At 36.1% G+C, this 24,669-nt stretch overlaps 1 protein-coding gene across 1 annotated transcript in view; it reads right to left on the bottom strand.

Annotated features, from left to right (window-relative positions):
* Positions 1-24,669, bottom strand: part of LOC104838445 (chromosome unknown open reading frame, human C9orf84) — a 46,484-nt gene that overhangs the window by 16,015 nt on the left and 5,800 nt on the right. The window contains exons 4-14 of the mRNA XM_010578184.1: positions 23,694-23,796; positions 22,837-22,993; positions 21,399-21,506; positions 17,773-17,902; positions 16,839-16,933; positions 15,567-15,809; positions 13,943-14,395; positions 11,480-11,605; positions 9,325-9,501; positions 6,555-6,662; positions 4,604-4,791 (exon numbers count right to left, since the gene is read on the bottom strand). Coding sequence (XP_010576486.1) covers positions 4,604-4,791; positions 6,555-6,662; positions 9,325-9,501; positions 11,480-11,605; positions 13,943-14,395; positions 15,567-15,809; positions 16,839-16,933; positions 17,773-17,902; positions 21,399-21,506; positions 22,837-22,993; positions 23,694-23,796 — 1,888 coding nt within the window. The remainder of the gene's footprint in view (positions 1-4,603; positions 4,792-6,554; positions 6,663-9,324; positions 9,502-11,479; positions 11,606-13,942; positions 14,396-15,566; positions 15,810-16,838; positions 16,934-17,772; positions 17,903-21,398; positions 21,507-22,836; positions 22,994-23,693; positions 23,797-24,669) is intronic.

The following is a 24,669-nucleotide window of genomic DNA, read 5'->3' on the forward strand; positions in this document are numbered from 1 at the left end:
TTTTCTTAATGTCCAATCTGAACTTCCCCTGATGCAGCATCATTCCCTTTCCTCGTGTCCTGTTGCTGGTCACCAGAGAGAGGAGATCAGCACCTCCTCCTCCGCTGCCCCCCTTGAAGAAGTTGTAGACTGCGATAAGGTCACCCCTCAGCCTTCTTTTCTCTGAACAAACCAAGTGACCTCAGCTGCTCCTTTTAAGTCTTGCCCTCGAGGCTTTTCACTATCTTGGTTGTCCTCCTCTGGACACACTCTTAGTAGTCTGGTGTCCTTCCTATATTGTGGCGCCCAACACCGCACACAGTCCTCGATGTGGGGCTGCACCAGTGCAGTGTAGAGTGGGACAATCACCTTCTTTGACCAGCCAGCTATGCTGCGCTTGATACACTCTGGGACACGGTTGGCCCTTTTGGCTGCTAGGGCACACTGCTGACTCATATTCAACCTGTCATCAATCCAGCCCCCCAAATCTCTTTCTGCAGGGCTGCTTTCCAGCCTCTCATCCCCCAATTTGTATGTATAACCAGGATTGCCCCAACCCAGGTGGAGAATCCAGCACTTGCTCTTGTTAAATTTCATATGGTCGGTGATCGCCCAGCTCTCTAGTCAATCCTGATCTTTCTGTAGGGTCTTTCTACCCTTGAGGGAGTCCACAGCTCCTCCTAATTTAGTATCATTGGCAAACTCACTTAATGTACATTCAACTCCTGAGTCTAGATAATTTATAAAAACATTAAAGAGCACTGACCCTAAAATTGAGCCCTGGGGAACCCTGCTGGTGACTGGCCTCCAGCCCGATGTAACCCCATTTAGTACAATTCTTTGAGTCCAACCTGCCAGCCATTATTCACCCAACATATTATGGACTTGTCCAGCTGTGTGCTGGTCACTTTGTCCAGAAGGATACTGTGAGAGACTGTGTCAAAGCTTTGCTAAAATACAAAACCACCACATCTACTGGCTTCCCTTGGTCAACTAGATGGGTGACCTTGTGATAAAAGGAAAATAAGTTGGCTAAGGAGGATGTTCCCCTTGTGAACCCATGCTGGCTGTGACAAATGACTGCATTGTCTCTCAGGTGTTTTCCAGTAACTCCCAGAATAACCTTCTCCATAATTTTACCAAGCACTGAAGTGAGACTGACAGGCCTATAATTACAAGGGTCTTCTTTTTTGCCCTTCTTGAAAATTGGGACATTTGCCAGCCTCTAGTTGACTGGGACCTCTCCAGACTCCTAAGACTTTTCAAAAATAATGGAGAGAGGTCCCATGATGACATTGGCCAGCTCTTTCAGTACTCTGGGATGAATCCCATCAGGCCCTATAGATTTATGTGCATCCAGCTGGAGCAGCAAGGCTCGAGCAAGCTCAGGGTCGGCTGGGAGTTTATCATCCCCCGGGTCATGGTCTTCCAGCACAGGGCTCCAGGGGTCCCAGGGCCCATCGCCAGTGTTTAAGATAGAGGTAAAGAGGGCATGAAATGTCTCTGCCTTGTCTACTTCCCTATTTGTGAGGTGACCGACCTCATCAAGCAATGGGCCAATGTTATCTCTGATTCTCCTTTTGCTGTTAACATATTTAAAAAGCCCTTTTTGTTGTCCTTCACAGTGCTGGCCAGCCTGAATTTAAATTGAGCTTTGGCTGCATGAATTTTCTCCCTGCAGTGGCAAACAGCATCTCTGTAGTCTTTCCATGTCGCCTGTCCTTGTTTCCAATGGCCGTACACTTTCATCTTCCACCTAGAAAGTTCTACAAGAAGATCCCTGCTCACCAAAGCTGGCCTTCTGCCCTATTTGCTTTACTTCCCATACTTTGGAATTGCCTGCTTCTGCACTCATAAGAGATGGCTCTTAAAAAGTGACTAGCATTCATGGACCCCAATACCTTCAAAAGCAGATTCCCAGAGGACCTTACTAACTAGCTCCTCCAGCAGCCCGAAGTCTGCTCTCCCCATATCCAGGGTCAAAGTTTTGCTGGCATTTTTTCTCCTATCACCAATGATTTGAAACTCATGTGTATGTGTGCTTTACCACAAGAGTTGGAGAAATATTACAGAAGGCATCAGTATCAGAATTCAGTTTTATGAACAAAGCTGTTCTAGAAGAAATCTTAAACTGGAATATTTGATTCAAAGTAAAAATGCTGTTTAAAGTTATTATCTAAAGACATTATACCATATTATTACTGTTGCACTAGACAGATTATTACTGTTGCACTAGACAGATTATTACTGTCATGTTAGAGGCATTATCCCTATGGAGGTAAAACTTAAACTGAAGATATCCAGAGTTCAGCCTGCAAGATGGTGATGTACTGGAGGGAGGTACTAGCTGTACTGCTGAACTAATTAGAAAGATTTTCCAGACCATAGATGGAGCACACTGAAGTGATCCTGCCAGAGATCGCTTATCTCTGAGATTCATTAAATACTGCTTAAGATGAAAACTTTGAAAAGGATTAGAATCTACCAAACTGACATAGTCTTAAAAAGAATCATTACCAGAGAAGATGTTTACCTTGTCCACCATTTCAGCTGATACAAACTGAACTTCTGCTACGTAATCAGAGTATGTGAAGAAGAATATGTACATACATACAGGATTTACACCGTACTTTCAGACAGGATGACCTCTGAATCTTTATGCTATTGTATAGACACTTTTCATGGTGCACACAAGGTAAGATTTTTAAGGAGGCACATGGCATTGTCTAACTCTTAAGACTTACAGATGCAAGATAATTATATATGTAAATATTAATAGCGTGTTAGATCTTGTCTGAAAAGAAATTCTGCGTATTGGTCAGCCTGACAAACTTAAGGCAGATTTCCATTTCCATATGTTGGTGCACAGAACAGCCACCTGACAACCCACTGGTTCCTTTCAAAATAGTTTTGGACAACAACTGCATTTTAAAATGCAGACCTGCTTTTCCACACGATACAACAGTGTACTCATTACATGTTGTTGTGAGGTACATGACATTTTTAGCTATGTTCTATCTAATCACGAGTATAAAAGATAATGAAACGAAGAGTAAAGTTCAGTTATTCTATTCCATTAGCAACTTCTTGCTTACAAAGGAAACATCCCATTATAATCCTGCATCAAGAAAAAATTTGGCTAATAAAAGGATAACCAGATAATCATATTTCACATCATACTAACTGATGCTGATGTGATGTGACAGAACAGGAAATGGCTTATTCAATACAACTTTCACTTCTTATTAAAACTGGTATACTCCTGCCTATTCTGGCTCATTGAAACCTATCCTGAATGTTAGGGAACAGTAAACAATCTTATAATTGTGAATGAAATCATATATATTCTTACATTGGATGCGTATCTGTGCATGACCTTAAGTTTAGGTCAAGAAAGTAAGTCAAAACTTAGGAGAGTTCAGTTAAAAATTTAAAAAATCATATATAGGGAAGTTCAGAACAAAAGCAAAATTGTCACTGAGCTGACATTAAAATGACAAAGTTGTCATATGTCTCCTAGTACAGCATAATCCTGGTATCACAAAGCAAACTGTGTTACTCTTAAGAAGAAGAAAATGATGCTGAAATCAGCTTAGAGGGTCTATTGAAGGACAGACATCAAGACAATTACCACCATTTTGTTTTGGTTGCTTCATTTCCATTTTAAATTGTGAAAGGGTTTACAATAAGCTATTATATTTTTCTTCTCAGGAAAATTTAATCCAAAGATGTTCAGAGCTCTTAGTGCAACTCTTAAGAGAAACAAAAGAAGAAGAAAGCTCCAGGAAGTGAAGTATGGAAAGAAGTTAAAATAAATGAAAGTAAGCTTGAAGATTCATCTTTTTTGGCTGTGTGTTCAGCAGCATAAATTCTATTTCAAACAGTCAGGACACTTAAAAAATTATATATTTTATCCCTTCTGTTTCATTATGTGATAAGTATCTGGTAAATAAATAATAAATATTCTGCAAAGGAAAATGGTGGTTTGCACTGCATGGTATCACCCCAAATGTTCACATATCCAGAAAAAAAAATATCTTTGGATAACTTGAATCTCCTCCACAACTCTATCCTCCATGCTGTAACTATCACTTCCAGATATTTGCTTCTTATATAATTATAATGCCAGGAGATTGGCCTGATACATGGCTTAAGCAGAGGTCGTCTATGGATAACAATACCCATACACTCCATTGGGTGTGCGCTCTGAGCCACACCTGTACAAGTACACAATCCTGACTTGTGCTATGATTCTCTTTGCACCAGAAGATTGAGGCCTTCAAATAAAAGGTTATAATATAATTTTCAGTAAGTGATGTGATACAATATACTTACCAGGGAAACAAAACCACCTGCAACAAGATGAAGCCCTGGCAATGTTAAAACTCATATGCATGTCATTTCAGTCATGCAACAAGGGCAGATTTCATCAAACAGAAACCTGCACTGCTCCTGATAGAGGTCTTAAACTGTATGTTACCCTTATGTAACAGATACTGTGAGTTGGAAAGGTAATTATAAGACTTTCTTCCATAAATCAACCCTTGTTGAAAGATGGTTTTATAATTATTCACATAGTTTGGAGCAGTTTTGTCTGCTTAGAGAAATTGTTTACACTGTTAACCTTAACACTGTGTTTGTCTCCACAACTCTGCATCCAATTTAACATTTGACACTGCAGCTCTGTTATTTTGGGATTTGTTTCATGCTTTTTCTGGCTGCTGTACTGTACAATCCTCAGCTGCCTCCGTATATTATTCAAACAGGATTCCAAGATGTTTTTATAGATATCCTTTGCCTTGGACAAATAACCTGTTAACATAGCAACAACAGAAGTAATTGCAGCGACAAAAAATAATTGCCAAGGTTTGTGTTTAATCTACACATAAATTTAAAATTTATGTGAAGGTATCTTGCACAAAAAAGATGAAAATTTAATGGCTCACCAATATGGAAGGATACTATTACTACTTATCAGGTACATAAGTGGTATATAAAACTTTATAAAACTGCTATACCTCCTGTAGTATCTGCTATATGACTCCAGCTAGAATTATAGAACGTTGCATTCTATAGCTGCAAATACCAGCCAGCAGCACTGTTTTATTTAACTAGTTTATATGGTTTATACCAAATAACAACTTTATTTGTATTCCCACTGTCCAAAGCTTTACTTGTCCTGTGTTTTCACCACTCTTCATATTATCACAACTATTTCTCAACTATGATGCCTTTTGTATGTAACATGAACAATGCCGGGGTTATTTGAAAAGGTATAAAGAAAAAATACATCTAAGATAACTATGTGATGAATCACACAGCACAGCACAACATCACAACAATAGTGAAGACTACAGGGCCTACTTAGGATCTGGCTCAATTTTCTAAGTTTTTTTCAGATCTTTTTTACTTGTGCAATTTCCTTTGTGAGGTGTTGCGGGATCTGGAAGGACAGATGCTGTGTAATTCTGAAATATCATCTAGGACTGCTTCTGCCACAATAGAGCAGAGGAGGAAGAACTCCTCATTTGTCTCCCTCCCATCCTCCTACATTGTTTATAGTAATTGTAGAAAATAATTCTACTTAGGATTCTACTTATATATTAATTCTGTATTTTTCTTCCTACTCTTTTATTGCTAGAAATATTTAAGTGAATACAAATAATTTCTTTTCCCCATAGTTCAGTTTATGGCAGATGTCTTCCATTTTACATCAATTTTAAGGAAACACCTTCCATCAAGGGATAATTCAGAGTGACTGAAGTTAGGTGCTCTGAACCACCTTAACTCCTATAAAGACAGAGGGAGTCTGACTTTCCCAGAGCATTCATACAAGCTGACTTCAGCTCCTTATGAATCTATTCCAATAGATCTATCTGAAAATTCACAATAGACAACTATGGGAACTTGACAAACACAGCACTGTCATTTCAGGCATAAAACTGGGTTATAACGAATTTTTATATTCTTAATCTGAATAGGATAAGACCAGAAAAGCTCAAAAAAACCTTCTGTGTGAGTCCAGTGCTAAGGAATTGGACTGTAACTTCAAATTCCTTGCCTCATGATATGTTAGATAATACTTTAGATTTTGCTTAAAATGCCCTCAGTTTTAGGTACCTCATTTCCAAGGAGCCTAAGAATATTTTTAGGTGGAAGTGTTCCACACTCACAGAAGGTGGACTGTAAACAGCAAAGGACCTGCCATTTTTTCATGTTTCTCAGCTTCCACACAGAGATTCCAATGAAAATTTGTCATTCTGAGATACAAGACAACACATTATATATGTGGAACTTTGTATGAATGTTTCTCAGGCAAGTCCATGTAATAATATGAACAGTGGTGTATTAGTCATGAACTGAGCACATACACTACCAAAGTACAATCCACAGTGAATTCATTTGTAATGATGGAACAGAAATAAGGAAGCAAAGAGGGTTGGATATCATATTGAAGCTATGCTGGAGGTATACCGATGGCAAAGAATCACAGCCTATAAACATGAAAGACAGACTGCAGAATACACACAAAGCACTGGGTTTCTGGGTATCATTATTTACTACTAAAAACAAACCTAGTGCTGTGTCCAAGCCACATGTTAATAGAAGATCTCGAACTGTCACCAGCAGGTGCACCAGAGCAGCATGTCTGAACAGCATGTTCTCCTTCTCATCTATTTTACCTTTACAAATACAAGACACAGGTGTGGTCTGTATAAAATTTCAGAAATCACGCTATACATATGTAATCAATTTAAAAGATTCTGGTATCTCAGAATTTTCATTAAACACACTTAAACAGACATAGTCTTGAAAGGTCAGATCTGGTGGCAAATACTTTATGATATAGCATGACTTCTCCCATGTCACCTGACCCAGAGCAAGTGTCACACAGGGAAGTGTTTTTGAAAGGTGTGTAGGGATAGGTGGTGCTTGTGGGAGGAGGGGGTAACAGTTCCCCTAGGTGTGCCATTAAACCCACACTGCCTTACTGATTTTAGTAGGGCAATCTTTAAATATACATGGAAACTGATAAATTTCCCATCTTTTGGGCCACCATAGAAGCTCAGCTGTTCACATTACTATTTCCTCATCTGACTAGTCAAATCACTAAATTATTCAACAGCTCTGTAACTCCATCTAACCCATTTTCCAAACATTTCAGAACTCTTTCTAAGAAATCAAAATCGCAGATTATCCACTAATCAATAAGCAACTTTAAAGCAGTGATAACCTCAAATTGAGCTTTTCACAGAACTTTTCCAACAAATTTTAGACTATAAAAGCCACATTCTTTATGGCAAATGATTTGGACGCAGCTAATCTTCACACATACTGTAAGAAAAATTCCTATTGTCTTCCAATACTGATCCATGTAGAGTCTTAACTTCTGATATTACTTTCCCCTACCTAATAAGTCTCTCCTGATGAGAATCTTAACCTTCTTTGAGAAGGTAAATCTGGAGGACACCTGCTTCTTCTTGGACCCACAGAGTAACTAAAAAGGTTTATAGGCTACTTATTCTGTATTATGTACCCATTTTGAATAAATCTTCAAGGACTTGACTGAACAGAACTGAACTGTAAAGTGGAATGAGATTGGATATTGTGAAACTATTTAAAACCAGCAAGGCAATAGAAGAGTGAAGTAAGTTACCAGGGAGGTTTTGGAATCTCCTATAGAGTTAGAGAAATATTAATTAGGAATGGATTGGATATGTTAGAGTCTTCTTCATTTCTATGGACCTTCCAGTAAGAGAATTCTTATCTCCTTCTGCTTCTTTAGTTGGGGACAAAATGCAAGACCTCCCTTGCAGTTTTCTGCGTCTTCAGTGCAGACAACAGTAGCTAAATCAACCTGACTTTCTTTGGTATTTTAAACCAAGAACAAAAAGTTTTTACTGCTTTCCTTGAGCTGTAGTCCAAAGACCCACCTTTTTCATTGGTCAATTTTGTGTTCAACAACAGTTGTTTTTGTATAACGAGGGATGGGTAAATGCTATCCATTCCTCAGAAAACACTTGCCCTCGAAAGGAAGGTCCAATAGATGACCATTTGCCTCATCAGCATTTCAGCCACGAAACATTTTAATTGATTTCATTGCTGTCATTTTAGCAATTGGTAATATACCGCACAGCTAATCCACAAGCAAAGAGGGCCCTGAAGCTTGAATAAGTACGCCACTCGGCCCAGCTATACTTTAGGCTATCTTTGTATAGCATGTAAACTGCATTTGAAAGGATATAAGTTTTCTTAAATTAAACTTGAATTAAAATGAAGACTTTAACATACTTTTTCCTTGATCTTGAGAAGCAGTACTAGTTCTCTGTATACTTTTCTCAGCAATGTTTTTCTTTCTGTGATTCACTCATACAGATATCGATACTGCGTTTCTCCCTCACGTCTGTGAAGATGGTGTTTGCTTTTTTTGTAGGCTCCCTCAAATTAAGAGAACCCTGCTGCTGACAGTTTTAACATGGTAATTCTATAGATCGCAGGCTGTCATTTAGAGACCACTAAATTTTTTTTTGTTTGCCTTCTTTCTCATTTGCAATTTCATTATCATTAGTTTTACTTTGAGAGAATACATTCAGCACAGAAAGCAACAAAGTTGAGATAGCTAAAGTTTATCACATAACTTGTAACATAATATAAAAACTTGGCAGTAGCAGACAGCCTGCTATGTCATCCTTACAATTAGATCTCAACTATGAGCAGTACAACTCAAAAAATAATTCAAAATACCCAATGTCTTTCTAAATCTTCCTCAAACACAGTTTGTATTTTGCTGTGAGGTTTTCCTGACCCTCTCTTTATCTATAGCCAAAAATGTTCGTAAGGGGTCACTGATTTTGCTGGCTTTTGGTTTCATTTTTCTGGTTTTATAGGGTTTTCATGTGCCACATAGGCAAGAAATGAAGTCAGAAAGAAACCAAATTAATATGGATTTTTTTCCTCCTCATTTCTAACATAGGCTTAGCATTTTGCATCATGCAGGTGTGACAAACAATAGCTGCTAAAAGGAAAGAAACAACAAAAACAAAAAAATAATTTAAACATTGTTTGATCTAGAAGCAACATTTCTGAAGCATGTCTAAAATATTTAAAAATGAAATTCAGTTAGAATACTTTTTGTATTACACTATTCAGGTTAATAAATGTAATGCTGAAGAACTGGGAGATATTATTCTGGGAATAAAAGAGGAAATAAATTACTGTAACTCTACAAGATAAACAGCCAAAAGTTTTATCATTAATTTATCAAACTTCTTGAACTTTGTGTCACCAGTTAAACCTGTATTAGTATTAAAGAAGAAAAAAACATTTTTTTAAAAAAAGCTGTACCTTCTTTAAAAAGATCACTTATCACTTTCTCTTGCTGTTTTAAGAAAAACCTTGTATGATCACATTTAATGCTGTCAAAGCTCCAGTTTACAGAAGCGAGTACACCCAGATCTGTCAAATCTTTTAGAACAGGAATGGCTGCTTCTTCCAAGAGGCAGTATGCCTGGCATTGGCTTTCTGGATTGCACGATAAACAAAACATAATAATAAAGTTTGGTTTCATATACTACTACTGCTCAAGAATATTGAAAAGACCTAGTAAAGCACAAACAACACTGACTTCTTCATGAAAGCTTTAACATTAATAGAAAAACAGTTGCTCGCACAGGAGTCTCCTGGGTGGTAGAATTAAGCTGATCCTCACAGCAGGCAACCATGTTATTCCATGCATTTCATAAAGTGATCAAACTCCATGATGAAAAGTTAGGATTTTCTACTCCTGTGATTCCCACTAAGATTGCACTATTATTCCATTGTTCTATAGCCTTCTACTTTGTAGTCTAAACTTAGCTTAGTCCCTTTATGTCTACTTGTTACTATAACTTAAACAGCCTTTCTCCTTCTCTTTTATTTAACTTCTAATATCTTTGTCTAGCAAGGCTAAACAAGCCAATCTGTTAGTCTCTTTGTGCTTTCATACTAACAGTTCTTAATTGCTTCAGGGTGGCTGTTTCACAATTTTTTCCTAATTACAACTGAATTTCTTGCTATTAGCTTCCATGACAGAGCTGTCAATTGCTGAATGAATTGAAAGGGCTGTCCTTTTCCTCAGGTAAGAAGGTGAAACTCTTCCATACCCATTTTTTAAAATTATAGTTGAATTGATCATATCAACATGATCAGAACTGTGTGATTCTTCATTTTCAAAGCTTTACTTTTCAAAAATATTTTCAACTGATCTGTACAAATTATTTGACTAGCAGCTGACAACTTCACTTGGTCAATGCACTACTTCATAAGAGCAATTAATAACTTCAAAATTTTATGCATTCTAAAAATAGTTATATTACTATGTCCAGTTTTTCAGCCTGTATGGAAATAAGTCTGATACTACAGTATTTTGGATGCCCCTTGTATAATTTCATATGGGCATTCCTATATTAATGTATCATTTTCTTTCTAAGGTGTATTTCTAATCACGCGTCTTCAATGTTCCACTATTAAGTAAAACGCTTGTGTCAATCTCTCTAATCTCTGTTTTGGCTATAGCTTGGTTTTGAGAAAGATTCCTTTCCTTCATGTGCAAGACCACCATGGTGAAACACACTTTATTTCAAGGACAATAGCAGTACATTCAGTCCCAACAAACACTACCTTTGCAAAATGCTAATTTTTATTTTGACTGCAGAAAAGCTTTAATTTTTTTTCCAGTTGCATTAAAGGAGTCTTACTTCAAAATTTATTTTAAAACAATTAAAAAATAAGCTTATAGCTATTATGTGATTCTCATCTCAGGTGGGAACAGAGGAAAATAACTGCTCTGCTCTTTCACTGGTTCTGTGGAAGAGACTCCCATTAAGCACATGGTTAGAGTGAATGCATTTCCACAGAAGCCCAAACTAATCTGTTTTAGACCTACAACTTTCTAGCACTGGGTGTGCTTGATTTGAGGCTGTAAAATATCTTGGATAAATATCTTCTAGGTTCTTCTCCACCATTTCTACTGCATAAAAAAATTGTTGTTAGTGCAAGTTCTTTGATACAATGTGTTGAAAAGTACAACAGCAAGAGTTCACAGGGAAAGACTCAATCATGTATGAAAGAATACATGTGTTAATGACATTTCCTACCAAAATGACTGCAAATCCCTTCTGCCCCCAATTCTCTCATTTACTCTGTCAGAGAAAAAAATGCAGAATAATAATTTGAGGGTACTGATTGGCACGAAGAGATTCCATGTCTGCTGATTTAGATCAGACATAACTCAAAGTCTGTACTTTTTAGTTTGCATGCAATTGGCTTTAGTCTTAAAACAGAATTCCATGGCCTGCTCTCACACTCGTGTCAAAATAAATATCCATCTATTTGGAATATTTTCAGTCACAAGGAGGAGAGACTAAGCCTAATAATTTCCATATTTGTCTAAGTAGTACTATTTAATATAAAATTATATTGCAAAGTTATATATAAAAAAGCGTATGCAAAAATAGTATACCTGATGCTTGAATATTGACTGTGACACTGTCCTCACTCTCTTGTTCTTTTTCATTTTTTCTCAGAGTCTCACAAACAGAACTGTCCTCTTTGTGAACATGCATATGCTGTTCTTCAGGTTGTAGCACTAAATTATTAAACCACAAGTGAACATTTAGATACAAACATCACAAAACCAGATCAATGAATAAGAAAACTGTTCTTGTAAATGACTGTACATGCAGAAATATTTTCAAATTAAGTAGCTTCTATGGCACATACATTTTCCTTTCATGAACTTCTTTATTGTTCTCATAGGCTCATATAGTATGGAAAAACCATTGAGACAGAGAGAGAGATGAGGTCCTTCACAGCCCAAGAAGTCAGGCATTACCAGGTTCCTCTTCCTTAGGGCAGAAATACAGAGCTGGGAAAATTAAGGAGGTACTATAGCTCTATAATATAGCACCATAGGAAAGCTCATATGCCTTTATATGGAGAAAAAACATGTATGAGCGGAAAGATGTTGTTGACTATAAGGAGCTCAAACTATGAAAAATTTCTCAGTGAGTGTGAGTAGAAAAGGCTTGGTACTGTCAGTGACCCAGAAAGAACATGGAAACTGCAAATGGCAGAAAAAAAAAGAAGAAAAATTTCTTATTGAAAATAACTTTTTCTCTTGTCTTATAGCTATCTTTTGCTAATTCTTAGTATTTCCAACTCTCCTACCCTTCTTCTTTATAAATGCCGATGCATGATCTACAGCTTCTGCCCACAAAGCTTCCTTTGGCAGCTCTACCTCTTTATTTCGGAGAGGGGTTCTGGCTGAATAGGTGTCTCCTAAATATTGCTGATTTTTTTTAGTTATGAATGTCAGTTTCCTCAGAAAGCAAACTGATCATACAGAGACAGAAAGAAAAGAAAAAAACAGTTTTTTTCCTAGTTAAGTTAAAAAAACCTTCCTGATTTTGAAAAGGTATAACTGGGTTCAAAATTGGATCAATGAACTGTTTCTACCACTTCCCTCCTCTGCATTTTCTGAACTAAATATTATACACAATGACATCTTTAAAAAATAAGCCAAACAACAAAGACAATAGAGAAAGATTCCTACAAGCAGTGCTGGCATTTCTTATTTTCAGTTAAATTTAGAATGACCTATACGGTTCAGTGGGTTCTTTATATATCAGACAAAACTGATCTGCAGCATGAGGGTCTACCTGTAAACATATTCAAAACTGCATTTAACTTACTTAAACCTCCACAAGCCTATTCTTAAATGTGGCATAGCTTGTCTTTCAATACATTTGGATTTCTTGTTAGGAGCTGCAGTTCTAGTCAGAGTTCACTAGATGGTGGCATAAAACTTCAGTTCAGGTACCTTGAGCTACTTCTAAAATTGGCCTTGTTGCTCTCTGAGGCCGTGGAAAGGTTTTATGCATGCATATCTACCAGTGTCAGTAACAGATGAATTTTACCAAGAAATATTTCTTCCACAAGATTACATAAGCTTGCAATTAAATAAATAACTCAATTCTTTCCTATAGGAATTATTGCTGAAAGCTTTTATGTAACAATTTTAACCCTTTTTTTCTTTTTGTGCTGGGAGATACGACTGAAACACAGATAAAAGTTATTGGCAGAATTCTGCCATACAAGCCCAAAAAATAACAAATATTCTTTTTTAATACAACTTCATCCTGAAAAGTGAATCTGGAAATATGTCTCCTGATATTTTGTGTCACAAATATTTCTTTTTTAAAACAAATAAGGAATTTCTTCTACTTCTTTTTCCTCTCTGGTATTTTGTATGTCTGCAATGTTCAATGTATAGCCTGAGATTCTTTCATAAGCATTGTTTGTCATCAACAAGAACAGGGCTACGAAAAACTTTCTATTTTCTCTAAGACATATTCAGCCTCATTGTTTGACAGGGTTTGCATCAAGGTAACTAGCTCAAATGCTTCTTTCCAGAGAAAAACTTTAACTCTTGTTCATTGTCTAGGCTATGTTGGTGCTACAAAAGTAAGAGTATTGATAATTACTAATTGATAAATACAATTAATTTGATAACTACAACTGATAACTAGTATTTCTCCAAAGAGAACATATGGACAGAAGAAATCTTCTGGAGTAAGTACCATTTAGAGTTACTTTGTCAGAATAGGAATAAACTCTTGTATTTATTTTATTAAAAAACACTTCCACCACCACAAAAAAAACCAAACCCAAACCCAAACCCAAAACCAAAGCACCCACCCAACCAAAACAAACAAAAAAATCCCCTAAGATATCCAAAGGAAAAAACAAAAGGTAAGATCATTAGCTGAAAATTCAGCTACATCAAAGATCATAAAAATGTTACCATTGGCTTCAAAGTATTTTTTCCCCATAAATCCACTAGCATGAACTAGCATCTATTGTAACTGGTATAAGAGAGCAGAATTAAACGTGGAAAAATGGCAGAATAAACTGGTTCACATACCTTTTTCAGGACTATCTACATAATTTTTTTCCTCTCTTTGGATGAGTGTACATTTAGATCTCAGCATGATAAAGTTGCTCAGATCAGAATCATCGTTGTACCATTTTGTAGCAATTGCAAATGATGCAGATTTTTGACCACTGGATGAGTTGTCTTGTTTAGAAGACACATCTTTACAGCTGATTGATTCAGATGATTTGGGGGTTTTCTCTTCTTGGTTTAAGAAATAAATTGCCTCTTCTATCTTATTCTTTTTTATGCTTCCTCCAGTAAGCTCTTCCACAGATGTATTTTTATTGTGAATTTTGGCAGATGATGCAGGACTCATATGCAGGGCAGAGTACTGACTTTGAGTCTGTGGTGACATGTAAAGATTAATTACTTTGTCTGACTGATGTTTTTCAGCAGAAAGCAGATCCTGGTTTGTCAAGGAATTCTTCTCTTCAAGCCATCCTAAAAACCAAAAATTAATTTCTTTGCTGCAACACAGATTTTTTCTTTTCTTTCTCCTGGTTGGAGTTAGCTACTTCGGATAATTATAGAGAAAGCATTTTTTATTTCTTCTTTCTGCCTTCCCAGATCATTAGAATCCACTTTTAGAAAATTTGTACTCATTAGTCCTAAGTAAAAATGTACGATGTTGAGAAACAGAAGGCCGTGCTACTGTTAGGAGAAGTTTTTACCATCTGCCTCGTACTGACTGGTGTTAGATTTCTAGGAAGTGGGATGCAACACATTTCATTAGGAAGAAAGATTAAAAGATTAACAGATTTTTTTTTAGAGGAAAAAAAAGAAGTAAAGCATGCAATTAGCTCCCCCTAAAGATGTGCTTCACTAGAACTGCAATTTTTTGCATTGCTGCTGAACATCCATGTTAAACACAGTAGCTAAACACTTCATGATATGTAAAAGGCAGTTAAGTGGAAATGTTCTTTCATGAGCTGTGCCTATCTGTTTCACAACATATCATGTTACTGCCAGTCCTTAGAGCTCTACAACCATAATTGGTACCTTGCAGTCAGGCCACAGTTATATAATAAAATCTAAATAACTTTTTGCATTTTCTGTTAAAGTTTGATTGTAAGTATGCATAATGGTCCATGAGAAATTCTAAAGTTTGAGTGGTTCACATCTGAAACCATAGCCAGCATAAAAAAACCCCCTCTGAATAGCATTACAAAATAAAGAATTTTCACTGTAACATACTCTCCCCACTGACCTTCTGCAGATAGGACTATACAAATAGCTGCTTTATTAACATATTCCAATGCAAAATTACTATTTGTTAAGAAATGCTCCTGTATGAAACTATTTTATTAAAAAATAGTATGGCTGGTGGAGGCTACTTTTCATCTGCACATTAATAGAAAAGGTAACTTTGTGAAGTTAAACACTTCTGTTCCTATAGTTCATTCTAAGGTTGTGAAAGTGCAGCTTAATTGTAGTAGTGTTGCTACTTCATATTGCCATAAAACATTTTGCTCTTGAGAATAAGAAATCTTCCGTTCCCTTCCTTCTTGGAGGAATATAACTGGACGTATATAACTGTCACTGTGTCATTCTCTGTTAAAGTACCTATCTTTGCCTTTTTATCACTTTTTTTCTAAAAAAAGAAGATACTTACCTTCTAACTGATACGAGGTAAATTGTGTGAATGTTTCTACTTCTGTAGGAAGCAAACTGTTTGCATTACTGGCATCCATGTTTAATTGCTCCAAAGTTTTTATGGAGACTGGATTTAAACCCAAATGAAGCCACCAGCCCTCCTCTAGTGAGCTAAGCATTGGTGCTTCTACCTCAACTTGTAGCACTTCCTTCAGTTCTGTAAGCGAATGACGCTGATAAGCAAGTTTAACAGTCTGAGGCGCTACAAAAACCAGACATCAACATAAAATATTAATAAACTAGAAACATGAAAATAGAATGTCATTTTAGAAATGAAAGTTCCCAAATACTGATGACCTACTACATACATCCATTGTTTATACTTCCATTTGTAACTCAGTGTCCATTAATAGACTTAAAAGCAAAATAGTCAGTGTTAGCAGAGCAAGTGTGCTTTTTACTTACTGAGTGTATGAGTAAGGGGGGTGTTAAATTTTTTTCAGACCTAATAATGTGTAGCTGCAAAACTAAAGTTACAAATGACCTTGTTCATTATCTCTGGGTTTACTTGTCATGCTTACAAAGATTTAACATAATCCTTACCTGAAAAGAAAATGAACTTAAATACTAATAAGCCTATGATACATTGTTTTCAACTATAAATTAAGGTACAAATGAATTGGACAACATAACAAGTCAATATACATAGTTTAATCCTGAGACTTTTAAAGTGATGGCAAACGAAATCAAAGGACAGTGGTAATGAGTATTCTGGTGCTGTCAGAAATAACCTGCAGCTTACTTTGGTTTTGTGTATTTTGCTACCTAACATGAACTCTGCTCTTGTCAAGTTATTATTTCCCATTAACAGTACTTTTCTATTGATTGATACATATTTTGAAATATTATTTAAGGAAAAATAGCACACAGAAAAGAGTTCAACAGATTACCAAATTTCAATTATCAGTTATTGAGTATAATTAGTAGTATTGAGCTGACATTTCCATAATGAAATAAATCTCTTACTTCATTCAAATTACCTCCATAGAAGGATACATGACATACCAACTTCTATGTTGCATACTGTAGCTTTTTACATGTACTAAAAGAATCAGATAATCCAAACTTCAGAGCATTAAATTAATTGGATAAACTTCAGTGGCTCAAAAGATGTGCTCTGTAATATAACATTATCTTTTTCACTATATTTTGTCCAGGTACATGGAACTCTTCAACATCAATTAGAAACTGGTCATCAATTAGAAATTGATCATCAATTAGAAATCCTTACCAACCAACAAAAGAGAGTTCATATTATCCTGATACTTCTCTGACTGCCACACCGAAGATACTAAGTATTCCCTAGAGGGCTCTGTAATCAAAATACTACAAAGAAAATAAAACAAGACTTGGAGGTATGAAGTTTAACAGCATTATCTGTTGAATTTTGATCTATATAAAACTACCTTTCAAAGATTTACTTTCTTTCTAAATTTTCAGTTCATTCATTCATTCACTCATTAAAATTTTTTCTTGTCCATATAGAGGGTCACTTCATGCAACACCATGGCAAACAGGAAGGAGTGAGAGGAACCATCAAGGCTGGTTCACGAAGTAAAGCAGCACAGAATGAGAATTTTAGCTAAACTGTGGTTCCCTCCCCAAAAGGATATTTAAATTCTTTGAGCATACACGAGAAAGATAGCAAGGCAAAAAATGCTAGTCTCAAAAACAAGATGAGAAGGAAAGGATGAGTCAATCCTGATCCTATGTCACCATGAAAAGGCTTAAATTCCATTGTTGGGATATCCCCAAAACACAGACAACACTTTCTTCCTGTATCTCTTCCAGATATTTTGTAGGTGATACTTGCTCAACAGATGTTTGCCATATGTAGAAACATATGCATATACACACATGCGTACTTGCTATATACATAAATATTTACTGTTGACTACTCCAAAAAGGAGACTGGATATTCAGGCTATTAAGTCCCCCAGGAGAAAGAGGTCTACAGTAGTGACTGTCATTTCCTTTTTCAAGCTCCCCTGAAAAGCCACAGATGCAGTCTGTTCACTCTTTCATGCAAACCACAAAATATATCCAGCTGTCTCAGAGAATAACTACTAATTCACAAATAGGCTAACATTATTTTTGCACTAATTTTGAGGATTTATGATTTAAAGGGCTTATGACAGGATTTATTACTACAAAGTTTTCATTACCTGTTATCAGAAAGAGGAATAGCGTCTTCTTGAAGTCCTGTGCACAGAAAATTAACCCATGATCTTTGTTGTCTGCACGGAGGAGTTAAAGGTACTTCCATTTTCTCTTTCAGATATGGAATATATTTAGCTAGAAATAGCATAAAGCCCGACCCAAAACAAAAATAAAAAATCTACATTACAAAGCTACTAGTGAATGAAATACACATACTTAGGAATTTTACACTAGTGAAGTCTTGGATTAAAATACAAAATATTTTCGTTGGACAAATTCACTACTTAAGCAATAAAATCCAAATACTTCACATTTAATTTCCAGACAGTTTGGGGATAATAATGTGTAGATCACATTCCTTTACTCATTCTGTAATGTAGTTCTGGCTACATACTCTTGCCATGTAAGATGATTTTTATGATTAAATCACCAGGTACTATGGCTGAGGTTTTGATATTATGTGTTCATGCTTGTTGGCCTTCTTAGATAGTTCCCACAAAAATGAAGTTAAATAGAGGGGAGAGAGACTTCAGACAATATTGTGCTGGCTGTAACATTCCCATGAATGGACTCAGCAACTTCAGAAAAAGACAGTAAGGATTTTAAAGAAAAAATTACTCCTTCAAGCAGATTTAGTACTCATTGTAATTTCTAGGGATGACGACTGAAATGAATTACACCACCAAATTTTTTAAAGCAGTATACAAACAAACCTGGCATGTTAAATGTCCCCTGCAAGTCACTTTTCACATCCTTTTTTTGCCAAACATATTAAATGCAGACATTTTAAGTGATTATTGGTTTTTACTCAAACCTATTAAGGAATTTGCAGCTTCCTTGATTTTGTTGTCATTCCTTAAAAATTGGCAGTTTACACGCCCTGGTATTCATCTCTCTGGCACTCTTCTAGTAATATTTCTCGTTAAGCTTCACTAGAAAGTAGAGGTCACCAAAAAAACCCAAACAAACCAGTTCCCCCATGTTCTGTGAAACCTAACAGCCAGAAGAATTATAAGTAAATAAGTGCCTCCATAAGGAAAAACACTTGTAACAAATTGCCTATTCATTCCAACAGTAAGTAAGCAGCTACAATCAACATAAACACATTGTTTGGCCAACTGGTCCACAGCAGGCTATGAATCAGCCACCTGCCCAGCTGCTTACAGCTGTTCCTTGTCCAACCTAACAAGCAGATGGTAGGCAGGAAGGCCAGGAGGGATAAAGGACAGTGTTAGAAAGCCAGAGAAAGTACAGTACACATTGGAAAAAAAAATCCCTAAACCAATAAGAAATAAAAGCAGTCACAAAAGGAAGAAACAGACTTCCAGTCAGTGTAATTTCTTTCCCATTTACTTAGAACAAAAAAAGCTCAGTGAATTTCTGCTGTGAACTTCAGCTCACAAACTGCTTTTTGTGGTGAGAAACAAATTTAGCACTTTTCTTTGAACAGGACAGGAGCTGATCTCAGGACAGCAAAAATTCCTGATATATCTAAAAAGAACAGTTATTTCTCTTTGAGCAATACAGTTAATATTTCTTCTTGTCTAGTTATTTTTGCCTTTGAGACTGGAACATTTTGACCAGCATTACCACATTAGGTAAACTCTGCCTACACTCGGGGTGCCATTCCCCTTGTCAGAGCATTAACGAGTGAGTGAATTCTCTTGACCCTCAACCCCTTTATCAATAAGTAATCCCCAGAGCTAGCAGGAAAGGAAGGCAAACAATGAAATGTTTACTGAAAATGCCATTATTTTATGACTGCTTCTTCTCTGAGTTCAAGTAAACATATTTCACTTCTGGTAACTTGTGAACAGCAAAATTAATTAGAAGGAAAAGACTGTAGGGTATCTCTGCTGACATTTGACACCCAATATAGGAACTTCATTAGCAAACAGTGTCTTAGGAGTGCATGTACAGGTTTGCAGGTCTCTATGCTACAGATCTGAGTATATCCTAAAAAAAAAAAAAAAAGACATGGAAGCTGTCTGTGCCCCAAAGATTGAATCTTGCCTGATTCAATGGCAGAGCTAAGCCAGCAAACTGCCAATAAAGATTAATGCCATCACTTTCTTCTAAAAACAATTCAAGGTGGTTTGCCTGCTTATCTACTCCAGAAGAATGGACAATATCCTAGATAAGATCATAGCCAACTTGTTATTACTGTATACAGGAGGAGTGTCTCAAACTGCTCAGATCACTGCACTTAAGCTTCTCCTGCTTATCATAAGCTTTAGAAGTAAAGAACAGTCAGATAGCTCACCAGATTCAGATTACAGTTAATCATGCTAGGCAATAATCTCCAGATGTTAAACTAAGTTTAATTTTGTCTTGGTGGGACAACACATGGTGGGTTTGCCTTGAGCTTTTACATCAGACACTTTGAGCTGATATGATTGCAAAAGCCCACTACAATACAGTATCAGGAGTGTTATGCTACTAGCCTGAAGAGGACAACCATTGGTCCAATTTAAATCATATTGAAACTAGCACAAGAGTGGTCTTGGTCTGGAGAAAACTCAAAATTTCTGAAGTATTTTAGTAACTGCTGGATGGAAAACTATCGAGTGAACATGCACTGGAGTATAATACTGCTACTGTTCAATGCAATAATGAATAGACTTTTCCCAAGACAGGATATACATTAGGATGAAAGGTACATGTTTATTCAAGTATTGCCACTCTGCCCAGATCACATCCATTTGTAAATGTCACTCTTTGTGCAGGCTTTTCTGCATGAAATTAAAGGTGAAAAATGTCACCAGCACAGCCATTTTTCTGCCTGTCTTAGCCAGACAACATTAAGTTATGAAAATAGTAGGGCTGGCGATAATATCCATTATTTTGAGATGTTACACCTGGAACCTGAAGAAATTTTAACTGAGGTGGGACAGTTAGTATGAACACTCAGACACCAAACCTGACTGGCATTGGTATGCATTGTAACTAGCATGCCTGACTGAGTTTTCAAGCTCTTAAAGGTTGGTACGTATAAAGGATTTCCTAATGCCTGTGTAGGAGAAGCCAGGATTCGACACACACATCAGCAAATATTCAATACTTTCAGTTTATTTATGTGGAAAACAGCTCTGGTGACTACGTGATTTAATTTCTTGATCACACAGCATTACTGAACCATTTGGAAACTAAAATGTCTGCACAGGAGTTTTGAACCTTTAGAAGTTATAAACTCAGTACTTCTCCCTGGATTGTCCTCCATCACCCTCTTTTGAAAGCATTTACATAAGACTTTAACAAACTTTAAACTGTGCTCCTTGACTCCATAATTTTAATCAATCTGCCTTGACTTTCCTCTGCCCTCTCTGGGTAGGTAAGTTGTTAGATAAAAAAATCTAAAAAGCTAATCAAGTGCAAAAGATTTTGCACACCACTTGCAGCCAAAAGCAACATGAAGGAACTGTAAAAAGTTGATTACGTTTAGCTTTTAAACTCTTGAAAGGAGTATGGCACTTCTACCTGCTTATGGTGCAGGTACAAAATAGTAGATTACACAAAGCAAACATTCTTACTTTGTCTATATGGTGTATGTACTCCCAAGAACAGAATATGGGACAATCACCTGAAGAATTCGTTTTAAATACCAACCCTTGATTTATGTAGATTTTCCTACCTGACTCACAGAATTCCAACATACTTCTACTATCACTGGAGCAAGCCTCTTGTGGTATGGGATAGTACTTGGAAATTTCTATTTTGTATGCAATTTCTGCTTTGAGATCTGAAAACAGATTTTAAAAGGAGCCATAAATGAACCATTTATTCCTTTTTTTTCTATCTTTTTTTTGAATGTCCATAATATATTGTTATGAAAAAATACAGTTATGCTTAGTAACCCCAAAGGCCATAGCTGATCAGAGCAATGCTCAGTCTCATTCCTTAAAGGTGCCAGAGAAAAAAACTACAATATAGTATAGTCACTATCTGAACTATTCAAAGTTCTTATGACTACAGTGATATGATTTCTGAACAAGTAGGCAGCCTAAATGTAGTTTACTAGGATTTTGTGTATGTAGATTATCTTGCTACTAAAAAGGAATAAAACAGAACAGAAAAGAATAGTCAGGGCTAACATCTATGTACAAAATCCTCAAACCTCTGCAGTGGAGGTTGGGTCACTCAGCTTGGAACATGGCTTGTAGGTTGTGATGTACTAAATGTATCACAAGGAATGTGCACGAAACTGCCTTAGTCAAATATACACTTTCAAAAGTTTTGTTCCTATCTTCAATAAGAGACTAGATTACTCCAAACTGCTGCCCTATCAGAAAGAGAATTCAGCACACGCCCTCCACACTCAGAAGCATGCATCTTGCTTCTTTGAGCTGCTTTCTGTCCACCAAAGAAGTGGTTTTCTTCACTTGTTTGCCAAAACCAATGCAAACTGTTTTTTTAAATCAAAATAAAAAAATCTCGGGCACTGTCTTTTTCTTTTAACTACACAAAATAATATCATAGATATCAATCCAACAGCTAGTAAGCATCATCAAAATTGTACTTATCTGTAGTACAAAAGAATTTAGTAACTTCTCTTAAATTCCTTTAAAGAAATTACTACTGTCATTTAGAATATTCCTGTTATCCACAGAAATATTTAACCCTTTTTCTCCAGAAATCTGCTTTTGTTCGCAATTACAATGTAATACAAGCAATTCATATAGTATAACTGTACTGCATATAACCATCTTAAGGATGTCTCTCAAAGTAAATTAATTACAGATAAGACAATGTAACCCTGATTTATTACACTTGTGGCAGACTGGATATCATGAATCACAGCTCATGTTACATTTGTTTCCAAGATTACAACACAGCCATGGATTGAACCAAATGGCAAATAGTTCACTTCCCTTTGGTTACTTGAGGAGACATTTCTAATACCCAGAAATTTGGGTATAGCACAGTTCATAGTCTCATACACAGAAATTCTCATTTGATAGGCTGTGATGTAATTCATAAGTCAACTAAATATAAAAGAGCTAGATTGTGTTAAGTGTGTGCAAATGAAAGGAAAATCAGGTCAAGAAGCAATTAAGAAAACCAACCCTCACCTTCTTTGATCATCTCTTTGCACATGTCTTCATCAGCCATAGTTTCTGGAGCTAAATTTAACAACTCTTTAAGTTCCAAGTATGATGGAATCCTAACAGAATCTGATCTGCTATTGCTGGGTTTGCAGAATTCTAACTCAACAGGCAACATGAAATACTGAAAAATATTAATCACAACAGAATGGTAAGTAAATTTCCCTTGATGTTACTGTACATTCTAAGCTTTTTCAAAATCTTGAAATAGCTTAACTCTAAACTAGCTAAGAGCTTTTAAGAAAGAAGTCATATGTCATTTACACAGCATACACGAAGCTTTGCTCAATACAGAGGAAAAAAAATAGTGTCACAGTATTTCAAATTGAGTCAGTAGAGTATAAAATGTGGATCTGAAATTACAGTTCCCAATCAAGCAAAATCCTCATTTATTTCATTGAAAGTTTGGGGTTTTAGAATTTTGAAAAATGGAGCAAAAAATAAATCTGACTTCTTTTAAAAAAGAAGCCAAACTGGCCCCCCAAATCCCAGAGCATGTCTTGGAACTTTCCCTTTCCCATGCACTTGTCACATCTTCCTGTTCTGGTTAATTTTTATTCTTAGTGTAACAGTACCTACATAAAACTGCCAACACATCAGGTCCCAGGAGAAACAGCTGATCAGAGTGGAGATTCCCAACAACAGCATCCAAGAATTAAAAAATGACAAATAATACCAGTGTTTTCTGATCTTGGAAATATGAAGGCTACAAATATTTGGCAAGTATGAGAAGAATTCAGTAAAATGACTTGCAGATGAACAAACACTTATGCATAACATAAAGCAATCACTAATATGATTAGTAAGAAACAACATGATGATACCTCTTCATCTTTTACAGATATGGTACAGAAGTTCTCTTTAATCCCCTGCAATTGTTTTTTACTCTCTTGCATCTCCGTTTCATTTTGGAAAGTCAAACATTCCCTTTAAAAGATAAAAAAATAAAGCATGTGATTTCTTTGTATTACTTCATATCTAAGACTGAAAGTCTTAGTGGTAGCTTTAATAGTCATATATGTTGCAAAAGTTGTTTTTTTTCTAAATCCATGCTTTTCTAAGACAGCAATTCTAGGGGATGCTGTACCAACCTGTGTAATTAACTGAAATTATTTTTCAAGAAATAATACATTATATACAGAGTAGAACTACTTGATATTGAGACCTGCCTTAAAAAAGTTACAGAAAAAAAACCCATATTAAAATTGTTCATCATTTCAACACGTAAGTCCTGTTAGGTAAAAAATGCTTTCTGTAAAAGCTGCAGAGCTAATTCTTTTCTAATGTCAAGTTTTTCTGCTATATACAAAATGTCTATATTTTTAATATATATATTTGTATTCTATAACGTTGACATTATTTATCTTTTGTCACCTTTCACTTCTATTTTCAGGAACGATTCAGCACAAAAGAAGGCAGAGTGTGCTCACTGTTAATTAAAATGCAAACTAAAAGTATGTTCCCTAGTTTAAATGACAAACTTTTAAAATGCCAAGAAGTAAAACTCACGGTGAGGCTACTACTTGTCTTGTAAAACAAGGATACAAGCAGAACAGGGATGAAGATTTTTCAAGTAGAAAGAAAACCTTTTGTCAGGCTTCCCCCCCCGTGGCCATTACAGGCACTAAATCTATAATGACTTTTTAGGGCGATAGCTTCCTCATCGGTCCCTGACACCACTATTTTTGTGGAGGAATACTTTAGACTGAAGAGTATAAATTGTTCTATGCCTAGTCTTGGGATGTTCACTTAATTTTATCTTAAGTAGAAGCCTGTCTAAATGCATCTCCCAATGTGGTC

The sequence above is a fragment of the Haliaeetus leucocephalus genome, unplaced genomic scaffold (genome assembly GCF_000737465.1).
Source record: "Haliaeetus leucocephalus isolate CR32 unplaced genomic scaffold, Haliaeetus_leucocephalus-4.0 Scaffold605, whole genome shotgun sequence".
Classification (NCBI taxonomy): domain Eukaryota; kingdom Metazoa; phylum Chordata; class Aves; order Accipitriformes; family Accipitridae; genus Haliaeetus; species Haliaeetus leucocephalus.